General features: G+C 40.1%; 1 protein-coding gene across 1 annotated transcript in view; it reads right to left on the reverse strand.

Moving 5' to 3' along the window:
• The window catches only part of ULK4 (unc-51 like kinase 4), a 540,134-nt gene that overhangs the window by 3,189 nt on the left and 523,584 nt on the right, over positions 1 to 13,361 (reverse strand). The window contains exon 35 of the mRNA XM_077754339.1: positions 51 to 136. Within this exon, the coding sequence (XP_077610465.1) occupies positions 51 to 136 (86 nt within the window). The remainder of the gene's footprint in view (positions 1 to 50; positions 137 to 13,361) is intronic.

Consider the following 13,361-nt stretch of genomic DNA (forward strand, 5'->3'; position numbering starts at 1 on the left):
TGCTCGCTGAGCCCAGTAGGCCCTGCACTGCTCCTTCTGGGTCTACTTACCCGCCAGCGGGGGCCAGCCACTCCAGAGCCCGAAGGAGGCTGCCTGCATCCTTGAGATTCTCCAGAAGCTTCTCATTGGATGTGACCTGCAAGGGAGGGAGGAGAAAGTGGTTGGCTGGCCCATCCCTGACTCAAGCCCCACAGGATAGGCACCAGAGTCTCAGGCTACTGGTGGCATTAGGGAGCATGCCCCGAGTCCCCACCTGCCAGGGCACTGCTGAGCAGGGCACTGGAGGCAGACAGTTGTGGCACCTGGGGGTGAGCACAAGGGAGTCCGTTGGGGCTGGAGACTTGCCAGGTTGGGGTAGGGTGCCTTCCATTGGGTCCCTCGGGGGTGTTTGTGTTCTGGAAGCCTGAACTTCTGAGGTAGAGTAAATGATGGTGAATGAAATTTTCCAGTTGGTAGAGCCAGGACTCCTTGGGACCTTGAGCCCAACACAACCTTTTTCATACGGACAGAAGACTCACAATTCTGGTTGCCTGGAGATCTAGGGGGCCTGAAGGGAGAAGTACTAATAACCAAGCCAGGGCACACACCCCTTCCTGAGTATCCTAGGGAATGAGCCCTTGCTCATTGCCATGGTCCTGAGAAGAACAGGAAAAACACGTGGGAATCTCTCTGACTCTGGTGCCTATGAGCTGAACCGTATACAACCCAGGCTTCTAGAGACCTCCTAAAGCCCTCCACAAGAGTCCATGTTCGCAAGGCAAGAGAGGCTTTAGGAATGAACCTTGATCCTAGTATTAGACTTGCTCCTCTTAATTCAACTTTTGTGTCCTATTCTTGTTAAAAATATTTTATAAACACTTGCATTGTGCTTTACCTTTCAGAAGGCTCTGCAGTCTCCTGTCCACCTTCTCATCTATTCTTTTTATTTATTCACCTTGCAAGGTAAGCATGTGGCATGTTCTACAGATTGGGTCATGGAGGCTTGGTGAGATTAAGGGGCCACAACAGAGGTACACCTGGAGCCAGATCCTAACCCTACCATAAAGCTGGAACTAGGCTGCCCCCAGTTGCCACCCCCTGCCCCCTCCATTGCTCAAGTGTTCCTTGTCTTTCCACTTGATCATAGTGACCAGGGCTGGATTATCCTCTCCCAGTTCTCAAGAAGAGGCCAAACATTTCTTAATCAATCACTCATGGAGATAGGAAGGTCATAGGGGTTATTAGACTTTAACATGGACTCCAAATTACTCGTGAATGAATTTGCACCTCCACGGAGATCCGTTCCCACCTGCTGAGTATGCCAGCCACTAGCAGCCAGCTCAATTGCATCAGGTGTGATTTCTGTAACAATTTGCATCTTAAAAGAGCTGCATGTAAATTTGTTCTGAAATCACACCCAACTTGATGAGTTCAAAGGCTGCTATTTGAAAACGCCAGCTCTAGTTCAATTATGTCTGAAGTAAGCACAAACTTACACGAAAGGGGTCTTCACCGAGGCTTCCCACCTGATTTTTCTCAAAACTGTGCCAAATACAGCTCATTTGAACTATATCTAAAATCACACCCTGACTATCTGTACTGTGGGTCCGTGTGCAGAGACTGTGCTCCAAGGAAATTACCTTACAAGTTACAAAGAAATAACAAGACTGCATCTGCACACAAGGCTCACAAGGTGAGTTAGAAGGTACAAATAGAAAACTACAGTGAGACTGAGGTGATCAAAGGGAAAGATCAAAATAGCATCATGAGCAGCTGACATAAATGTAGCCATAAGCAAATCCAAAAAAAATGGAAAACTATGTGACTTGGCCACTTAACTGAACTCTTTCTTACTAACAACATCAGTTGTCCTGTATATAAAGATGAGTTAATTAGGAAATAAATATTTTAAATAATATCAATCAGAGGTTATCTAGTTCTGGGTAAGATGGGGCAAACACATACCATCCTTTCTCTCCTCTACATGCGATTATAAAACCCAAATTATAAAACGCACAGCACAGTGATTTGGGACACTGAAAAGTAAATAGCAACATGCAGACTGGGGAAAGGCACTGGACTCAAAGCGCCACTAAACTGGTGGTGAGTTTACCACTTCTCTCCCTCCAGCACAGCCTGGATTGAAGTCAGCAAACCCAAAGCCTGGAATTGAGCACTGTGGGGCAGAAGAGAGAGCTCCGGGGCAAACCAGGCTTGAGAAGTGGGAAAGGAAACTCCCAGAAGCTCACAGAGCAGATTCTCCAGGTTCCTTCCCTTCCCTTTTCCTCAGTTCTCTGGTCGCAGGTCCCAGGAAACTCTGTAGCACCAGGGGCAGGGGCTCTAGGCAGCTCCCCACCGCAAAACAACCATGACAGTTGTGGAAGTGAGCAGTTTATGTCCAGAGAGAATGGGAGATGCAAGCACCCAGAAAAGTACTGGGGAGATAACCAATCAGGAAGTCCTCAAGAAACAAACCCCACAAAATTGTTTATAAACTCCTAGGCTCACCTTCAACCTGTGCATGCATGGAATTGATCCAAATGGCATACCTTTGCCCTTAGGGAACTGAGCTAATAAACCTCTGCCCAGATCCTAGACGGACTCCTAAAGGACAGACACACAAGATGGGTCCAAATAGCATTGCAAATGCTTTGAAACTAACGTGGCATTGAAACTACTATTCCAGCCTGCAACCTGATCATAATCAACATTTTCTATAGGGTTCTAGCTAGACACAGTGTCTCATAATATTTAAAATAGCCAAGATAAAATCCAGAATTGCTCAGCATACAAATAAACATGAAAATCTCAACTCACATGAGAAAAGACAATAAATAACAAGATGACACTGATGTTGGAATTATCTGACAAAGACTTAAAAGTGTTATAAACATGCTAAAACAAGTAATCACTAATGCTCTTGAAACAAATATGAAAATAGAATGTAACACTCTTAAAACAAGTATTAGAGTAAAACAATATTAAAATAAAGTATTACAATAGAAGAGAATGTAAAAAAAAATTAGAAGATATAAAAGAGAACCCAATGAAAATTTAGAAAAATATAACCCAAAACTTTTAAAAGCCATGCCAAATGGATTCATTAGCATAATGGAAAGAGGCAATGAACTTGGAGATAGATCAATAGAAATGGTCCAATCTGAAAAATGAGAGAGAAAAAAGTTTGTCCCACAGAGCCTCAGGGATCTGTGGCAGTGGATTTTTGGAATTACAGGGCAGAGCATGAATCGATGAAAATTATTTGAAGAAATTGTAGCTAAAACTGTTCCAAGTGTGAAGAAAGACATAAATCTAGATTCAAAAAAAGTGAGAGCCTCTCAAACATGATAACCCCAAAGAATCCCCATCCAAAAATATCATAATAAAATTTGTTGAGGACAAAGAATTGCAAACGCAGGCAGAAAATAATATATTACTTATAGGAGATCATGGACTTGAATTACTGTGGATTTCTCATCACAGTAAAATCAGAAAGAGTGACACAACACTCCCTCTCTTTCTGCCCCTCCCCACTCATACTCTGTCTCTCAAAAATAAACATTAAAAATTTAAAAAAAAAGTGACATAACATTTTTAAAGTGCCAAAAAAGAAAAGAAGTATCAAACTAGAATTCTGTATTTAGCAAATATCATTCAGGAATAAAGGTGAAATAAAGACATTCTCCAGTGAAGGAAAACTAATAGAAGCAGAATTTCTCTAAAAGAATTACTAAAGGAAACTCTTCAGGGGCGCATGGCTGGCCTAGTTGGAAGAGCATGTGACTCTTGATCTTGGCGTCACGAGTTTGAGCCCCACGTTGGAGGTAGAGATTACTTACAAACAAATAAATAAACTTAAAAAAAAATAGGGAAACTCCTCATAGATAAAGGAAATTACACCAGAAGGAAACTTGGAACATTAGGAAAAAAGGAAGAGTAACAGAAATGGTAAATATCTGAGTAAACTATTACACACTATTACCTTTATTTAAAATACATTTGGCTGTAGAAAGGCAAAACATACAATATTATATGATAGGGTTTTCAACATATGTAGATATAAGAAATTTGGAACATAAAGGGGGAAGGGTAGAGGAATCTAAGATGTGGTAACGTTTCTATATCATGACTGAAGTGGTAAAATACTGATTATAAGTAGATTGTGAGAAGTAAAGTCTTTCATAGTCCTAAACGCAATGACTAAAAAAACTTAAAGAGATAGTAAAAAACACAACTGACAAACTGTACTACCAAAAAATGTTCAATTAAAAGAGGTCAGGAAGGAAAAAAACAAGAAAATGAAAACAGAGAGGATAAACATAAATCAAGTAAAAAGGTAGACTGTATCCTAACATATAAAGAATTACATTAAATGTAAATTATCCAAATGCAGCAAATCAGAGAGAATTTTGTACAGTGACAAAAAAAATATGACCCAACTATCTACTATTTACAAGAATCCTAATTCAAATAGTGTGAGATAGGTTGGTTAAAGGTAAAAGGATGAAAATCATGCAAATATGAATCAAAAGAAAGCTAGGGCTATATTAATATCAGACAAAGAAAACTTCAGAACAAAAAATATTACCAAGGATAAAAAGGTTTTGTCATCAAAAAGATATAACAATAGGGGCGCCTGGGTGGCTTAGTCGGTTAAGCGTCCGACTTTCGCTTAGGTCATGATCTCGCGGTTCGTGGGTTCGAGCCCTGCGTCGGGCTCTGTGCTGACTGCCAGCTCAGAGCCTGGAGCCTGTTTCAGAGTCTGTGACTCCCTCTCTCTCTGACCCTCCCCTGCTCACGCTGTCTCTCTCTTTCTCTCCTGGAAATAAATTAAAAAAACATTAAAAAAAAATGACAATAAGTGTGCACTCATTTAGCAATAGATATTAAACATACACAAAGCAGGGGTACCTGGATGGCTCATTCAGTTAAGTGTCCAGCTCTTGATTTCAGTTCAGGTCATGAGCTCATGGTTCCTGAGCTTGAGCCCCACATTGAGCTTTGTGATGACAGCATGGAGAGCCTGTTTGGCATTCTCTCTCTGCCCCTCTCTCAACTCATACTCGCACATGTACTTTCTCTCTCTCTCAAAATAAATAAACTTAAAAAAATATATGAAGCAAAAACTGATACAACTGAAAGTAAAAATAGACAAATGCACAACTGTAGCTGGAGGTTTCAAAACTACTCTCATAGTAACAGAATGAGTAGATAAAAATCATCAAGGACATAAAAGAGTTGAACCACATCATCAAGTAACTGGATCTCATTGGCATTTGTGGAGCACTAACCCCATCAATAACAGAATATATATATTTTTCCCAAGAAATCAGGAATACTTGCCAAGGTATACAACATTCTGGATCATGAAACAAATTTTAACTAATATAAAAGCACTGAAATCATATAAATTATATTTTTAATCATAAACTAAAAGTCAATAAAGGTAACAGGGACATCTCAAATCCCTTGGAAATTAAACAACTTACTCCTAAATCATCCAAAGATCAAAGAGGACATCCCAGGGAAAATTAGAAAATATTTTAACTTAAAAAAATGACTATACAGTATATCAAAAATCTGTGGGATGCTGCTAAAGCAGTCTTAAAGAGAAATTTATAGTACTAAACATTCACAGTAAAAAAGAAGAAAAGTTTAAATCAATAATCCAAGCTTTCATGTTAAGTAACTAGAAGAAGAGGAAGACCAACCAAAACTCAAAGAGGGAAGGAAAAAGGAGCAGAAACCAAAAGTAATGTGGTAACGTAAGTCCAAATATTATCCATATCTACATTAAGTGTGCCTTTAACAAATGTACTACAAGTAAAAGACTAAGATTTTGAGACTAGATATAAACAAAATAAAATACAACATGACTACATGCTGCTTACATGAAACATACCTTTTATTTTTTCCTTTTTTCCCCTTTTAAATGTTTATATATTTACTTTGAGAGAGAGAGAGAGAGCACAAGCAGGGGAGGGGCAGAGAGAGAGGGAGAGAGAGAATTCCAAGCAGGTTCTACACTGTCAGTACAGAGCCTGACACAGCCTCGATCCCATGAACTCTGAGATTATGACCTGAGCCGAAATCAGGAGTCAGACACTTAACTGACTGAGCTACCCAGGTGCCCCAAAACATACCCTTTTAAATATAAGGGCACAGACCAAATGAAGGTTAAAGAATGAAAACAGATGTGACACAAACTGTAACCAGACAAAGCTGGGGTAGCTACTACCAGACAAGGTAGACTGTTAGCCAATAGTCGTAACTAGAGGTAAAGAGAGACATTTTGTGTTTATAGAAAGATCAATTGACAAGTAATATATACCAACTCTAAATTCTTATTTTTAAATTTTTTAATGTTATTTTTGAGAGACAGAGGGACAGAGGTGAGTAGAAGAGGGGCAGAGAGAGAGGGAGACATCAAATCCAAAGCAGGTCCCAGCTCTGAGCTGTTGGCACTGACCCCGACACAGGGCTGAACTCATGAATCATAAAATCATGACCTGAGCCAAAGCTGGACACCCAACTGAGCCACCCAGGTGCCCCACCAAGTCTAAATTCTAAATGTATGTAATAACAGTGTAAAAACAAATTAAAAAAAAAAAAAAAGAAACCCAAGGGAGAATTAGACACCAAAATTATGGTAGGGTTACTTTTCAATCTCTCCCAGTAACATGTGTACAAGCATAAGAAGGGACACAGAAGTTTTATACAAGATTAGAAAACCTGACCTAATTGACATACATCAAAAAATTCATCTAACAACTTCAGAATATATATATTCTTTTCAAGGATACATGGGAAGTTTTCAAGATATATCATATGCTGAGTTATAAAACAAGTCCTGACAAATTCCAAAGGTATTAAAACAACAAAGTATGTCAGGGTCTGTAGGCTAAAAATTACAAAATGCTGATGAAAGAAAAAAAAAACCTAAATAAATGGATATACTATGTTCATGAATTGGAAGACCCAATAAAGACATACTCTCCAATTTTAGTTTTAATGCATTTCCTATCAAAATCCCAGAAGGATTTTATGTAGACATAGGATAGCTGATTATAAATTTGCATAGAAGGACAAAGGAACTAGAATAGCTAAAACAATTTTGAAAAAAGCAGAATAAAGGGGGGAAATCACAGTATACAATTTTAAGACTTACTATATAGCTACAGGAACCATGATGGTATGTGGCAGACATACAGATCAATCAATAGAATTGTTAGCCAAGAAATCATCCCACACAAATACTATCAACATTTTGACAAATATGCCAAGGTAACTGAATGGGGGAAAGATAGCCTTTTGAACAAACAGTGCTACAACAAAGGATGCCCATATGCAAAAAACATGAAGCTAGGCACATATCTTACACCTTAAATAAAACATAACTCAAAATGAATCGTCGATCTGAATGTGTAAAACCTAAAACTATAAAACTTCTAGAAGAAAATCTAAGAGAGAATCTACGTGATCTTAGCTTTGTTGATGAGTTTTTAGATATAATACGAAAGCACGACACCTGGAAAAAAAAAAAACTGACAAATTGGATTTTACCAATATTAAAAACTTGGCTCTTTGTAAAATATTGTTAAGAGAATATGATAAGCACAGACTGGGATAAACAAATGCAAATCACATATCTGATAAATGACTTTTATCTAGAACTCTTAAAATTCAACAGGAGAACAACCAACCTAATTTTTTAAATGGGCAGAAAATCTCAATAGACACTTCACCAAAGAAAGTATTATGGGTGGCAAATGAGGACATGAAAAGATACTCAATACCATTTGTTATTGGAGAAATACAAATGAAAACTGTGATGACATACCACTACATACCTATTAGAATGGCTAAAATTCATAAAACTAACAACGGCAGATGCTGGCCAGGAAGCAGAGTAGCGGAAACTCTCATTCATTGCTGGTTGGAATGCAAAATGGTACAGCACTTTGGAGGACAGTTAGGTGCTTTCTTATAAAATTAAACACAGTCTTACCATATGGCCCAGCAATTGCACTCTTAGGTATTCACCCAAGTACACTGACAACTTATGTTCGCACATAAGCCTCTATGCCAAAGTCTACAGCAACTTTATTCACAGTCACTAAAAAGCAAAAGGAACCAAGATGTCCTTCAAAAGGAAAATGAAAAAACAGTAGGGAATGCATTCATGCATTACTTGGTATATAGGTCTGATTGGGCTTTCAGAATGACAGATCAGTAAAGTCTGGATGATTTTTTTTAAAAGATATGAGTTTTAATGTATCTTGCTAAATTATTTTGTCCTGTGATTCCCATTTCCTATAATTAGTCAGGCTGGTAAACTAGGACTTCCGATGGCTTTGAAATGATCCTCAGGAATGAATCACTCCTTTTTCCCAGAGTTTGGGCTCCTCTCAGGCCAATGAAGGTTATAAATTAAGATGGGAACCAACCTTACTTTAGAAACATTCTACTGTACCTACCAGGCAATGTGGCCTTGAACCTTCTATTTTCTTGGTACTTAAAACTTTGTTGAAAACCAAATTGTGAGTATGCTCAAAAGCCATCCTATCTATCTTATTCTTTGCTATCAAAACAGACAATGTTTTGCACACTGCCGAGACCCACAGAAAGATCTCAGTGATGTAGAAGTGACACTTGTCCATCGTGACAGTGAGTTTCTGGCTCAACAACTGTTGGAGAACTTCTCATGTCCATGATTAGAGAAGTCCAGAGAGAGCAGGGACTCTTTAAGAAAATAAAGCATGTAAGAAGATCCTGGCAAAGAGTGTAAACACAATACTTCTCCCTGCAACCACTATTTTCATTACTAGCACTTAATTAATTCCCATAAGCCAAGACAAACAAACTCAATTTTATTTTCCAATAATGTACTATAGCAGAGGTTCCTGGACCTCTAAGAGCCCATGAGTCGATTTCATTATTTCAAAATGTCCATTTCCTGCAAACAGAGTCCTGCCTGCCTCACATTCTTCCTCTTTAAGATAAAAATGCATCAGCTGAATACGGAGTGCTTAATCATTATCTTACACTGAGACTTCTGATGTGTAGCTGAGATCAATCAAGATGAAAATGTGAATTATACTAAATATATGCAGTTCACATGGTAGACAGGATCGTTCAAAACATGGGGTGTTTAAGAAAAATATCAGAAAAAAGTTGGGAATTTGAGCTTAGAACTCAGATCAACCTGGGAAGACTATTCCTCCACTTCTGTTTAACTGAGGATATATATAACAGATCGTGTACTTAGGGCAAATACATGACTTATTTAACTGGCTATGGTCACTTGAACATGGCATGTGTCCATGAGCACTCACGTATCACTGGGTATAACCAAAAACATTGAAAGGAGATGAAAGTGTCCTGCAGAATCAACCTTCAAATTCCCTCCCAGGCTCATGAACCATAAGGTAGTGGCTTTACATACACCACAAAGGACAGAATTGGGGTTGGCTCCTTTCTGGGATTCAGCTTCCCAAAGGCAAACTGACAAAAAATGTCCCACTCACCCCCATAATGGCAGGATACTGAATTTGGCCAGACCCCCTCAGTTGGCAGGTGAGGCTGTGACAACAGACAGTACAGTGGCTTGTCCAGGGTCACAGTGGCTCCCGAGCGACAAAAGCCAGGCCTGGTGCCTACACTCTTTATCTCAGGTCATAAAAAATGTGTGGATCAAAACTTTTATTTTCTATCACTGTGGTATATCATGAATTCATGCTCATAAACATGACTCACAGCATCGTCCTCATGAAGCTCATAAAATGCTCCAGGATGAGCTTCTCTATTTAGAAATGGTTTTGGGAATGGGGACGTAGGGGTTTGTTTATGAGAGTATAATGACATATGCCTGTATCTTCAGTGATCCTCAATGCATGTGGTGAAGGGAAGCCAAGTTAGCTTTAGTCTTCTAACCAGAGAGGCCTCCAGACAGGCCTGGGCAGCACTGAGAAAGTAGAAAAAACCAGGAGATGAAACAGGCAACAGTGAGCCAGGCCAGGTGCTCCCTGGTGCTTGTTATTACAGACACACACTTCACACAGGAGAGGATTGTCTTAATTCTGTGGACTTCAGATCTCACAAACACAAGTCAAAACAGGCAGGTAACTATGACAACTCTACTTCAGAGAGTTTAAATTTCAAAAATAAACCCATACATTGAGCCCCTGTATTTAGTTCTCTTAATATATACTTTGTCTTCTCTCAGCTGAGGTTTTTGGGTTACTTCAAAGCCATTTTTACCAAAAACATTGAGACAGGCTATCCCCTTGTTGTCAGACACCAGGATGGAATCTGGGGAGGAACTTCCGGGAGGTGTAATGGGGTCTGGCAGTTCCTCCCCTACGCTCTATCTGGTGTTACAGTGCCCATTGTGGTCCTCTCCAGAAACTTCTTGAGCTGCTGCCAGGGTCTTTCCTCCCACATTCACATTAAAGCAAGACTATATTAACACACCTTATGCTGCATCTGGAACCATATGCCTTCCATGACACTGCGCACATCTGGGGTAAGATGGAGTAATTCTCACACAGCTTTCGGCGGCCTCATGTCATCCGTGTCTTCCTTGGAGTCCATTTAAAAACTTTATGTTCCTTGGGGCACCTGGGTGGCTCAGTTGGTTAAGCGTCTGACTTCGGCTCAGGTCATGATCTCACAGTTTATGGGTTCGAACCCTGCGTTGGGCTCTGTGCTGACAGCCAGCTCAGAGCCTGGAGCCTGTTTCCAATTCTGTGTCTCCCTCTCTCTCTGACTCTCCCCTGTTCATGATGTCTCTCTCAGAAATAAATAAAACATTAAAAAATTGAAAAAAAAAAAAACTTTGTTCCTCTCCTAAATTTTGTATGGAACCAGAAAAGACCCCAAATAGCCAAAGCAATCTTGAAAAAGAAAACCAAAGCAGGAGGCATCACAATCCTGACTTCAAGCTGTATTAGAAAGCTGTAATCAGGAAAGGTTGCAAGGAACAAAGATACCAGAGACACCACCACAAACATGAACCCTACAAAAGATACAAAGACTCTAAACCCACATATTTCAATAATAACACTGAATGTAAATGGGCTGAATGCTCCAATCAAAAGANAAAAATGGATGAAAGACCTAAATTTAAGACAGGAAGCAATCAAAATCCTTGAGGAGAAAGCAGGCAAGAACCTTGGCCACAGCAAGTTCTTCCTTAACACATCTCCAGAGGCAAAGGAAACAAAAGCAAAAATGAACTATTGGGACCTCATCAAAAGAAACAAAAAATAAACAAAAAAAAACCCCAACAACCTTCTGCACAGCGAAGGAAACAATCAGCAAAACTAAAAGGCAACAGACAGAATGGGAGAAGATACTTGCAAATGACATATCACATAAAGGGTTAGTATCCAAAATCTATAAAGAACTTATCAAACTCAACACCCAAAAACAAGTAATCCAGTGAAGAAATGGGCAGAAGACACGAATAGACACTTCTCCAAAGAAGACCTCCAGATGGCCAACTGAGACATGAAAAAAATGCTCAGCATCACTCATCATCAGGGAAATACAAATCAAAACCACAGTGAGATAGCACCTCACACCTGTAAGGATGGCTAACATTAACAGCTCAGGCAACAACAGATGTTGGCAAGGATGCAGAGAAAGGGAAACACTTTTGCACTGCTGGTGGGAATGCAAACTGGTGCAGCCACTCTGGAAAACAGTATGGAGGTTCCTCAAAAAATTAAAAATAGAACTACCCTATGACTCAGCAATTGCACTACTAGGTATTATTCCAAGGGATACAGGTATATTGTTTTGAAGGGGCACATGCACCCCAATGTTTATAGCAGCACTATCGACAATAGCCAAGGTATGGAAAGAGCCCAAATGTATGTCAATGGATCAATGGATAAAGAAGATGTGGTATCTATATATAATGGAGTAATACTCGGCAATCAAAAAGAATGAAATCTTTCCATTTGCAACTACATGAATGGAACTAGAGAGTATTATGGTAAGCGAAATTAGTCTGTCAGAGAAAGACAAATATCATATGACTTCACTCATATGAGGACTTTAAGATACAAAACAGATGAACATAAGGGAAGGAAAGAAAAATAATATAAAAACAGGGAGGGGGACAAAACATAAGAGACTCTTAAATATGGAGAACAAACAGGGTTGCTGGAGGGGTTGTGGGAGGGGGGATGGGCTAAACAAGTAAGGGGCATTAAGGAATCTACTTCTGAAATCATTGTTGCACCATATGCTAACTAACTTGATGTAAATTAAAAAAGAAAATTTTTTAAATATTTTTATTTATTTCTAGGAGAGAGAGAGACAGCGTGAGCAGGGGAGGGTCAGAGAGAGAGGGAGACACAGAATCTGAAACAGGCTCCAGGCTCTGAGCTGGCAGTCAGCACAGAGCCCGATGCGGGGCTCGAACCCACGAACTGTGAGGTCGTGACCTAAGCGAAAGTCGGACGCTTAACCGACTAAGCCACCCAGGTGCCTCTTAAAAAAGAAAATTTTATGTTCCTCAGTAAAAGCAAGCGAGGCCCCTTCTGACCAGGACTAATAAGCAGGGGATGAGTGGAAGGAAATCTGGAGGCATCCCTGATTCCTGTCAGTGGATCTGCTGATCCCTAGGGAGTGAGGGGTTCTAGTTAGAACCTACACTGGGGCATCTCTGGGGAAGAGAAAGGACTTGCAGATGAGGCAGCCCAGTCACCAAGACTTGCTCATCTAGATCTGGCCCGGATTCCCATGAGCTCAGGCTCTCTGGATGGGGGACAGAGAGGTTATACTAAGCCTGAATGGTCCTGGGGCATACGCAGTACTGTCTGTGTTCAGACTGACCACAATGAGGCATTCTTCTATGCTCTGCAGGAAGCACCAGTTAGCTTGATTTGCAGTTGAGCAGCACTGAGGCCCAGAGAGATAGTGGCAGCTGGAATATATTGATTCCTCAAGTTGAAGAAGGCTGGGCCAGAAGAAGAAGAAAATGGCTGAGCACCTCTTTCAAGAGCACCCATGAGTTTCCATGTTGAGTACTCAAGAACTGGAGAGGCGGGGACTGTGCCCAGGGCATTAGTAGGTGTGCATGGGCAAGGCTAACAAAACTTAGGTTTCAGGTAGGAACTGTTGGGATTCACTTTTGTCTTATATATAAGACTTTTTGAGCTAAAAGGCCTAGGAGTAAAAAGGCCTTGGAATTTGGGTCAAGAAAGGAAACGAACACTTCTGAGGTACTATGTTCAGGAACAGACTTAAGTGCTTTCAAATAGAATTTTCTTTTTGACAACCTTGAAAAATAAGTATTCATATGCACACTTCCCAGAAAAGGAAATGGAGGCTAGCAGGGCTTATGTGACTTGCTGGGGGTCACCTGGCCA

Source organism: Crocuta crocuta, unplaced genomic scaffold, assembly GCF_008692635.1.
Source record: "Crocuta crocuta isolate KB4526 unplaced genomic scaffold, BGI_CrCroc_1.0 scaffold70, whole genome shotgun sequence".
Classification (NCBI taxonomy): Eukaryota; Metazoa; Chordata; class Mammalia; order Carnivora; family Hyaenidae; genus Crocuta; species Crocuta crocuta.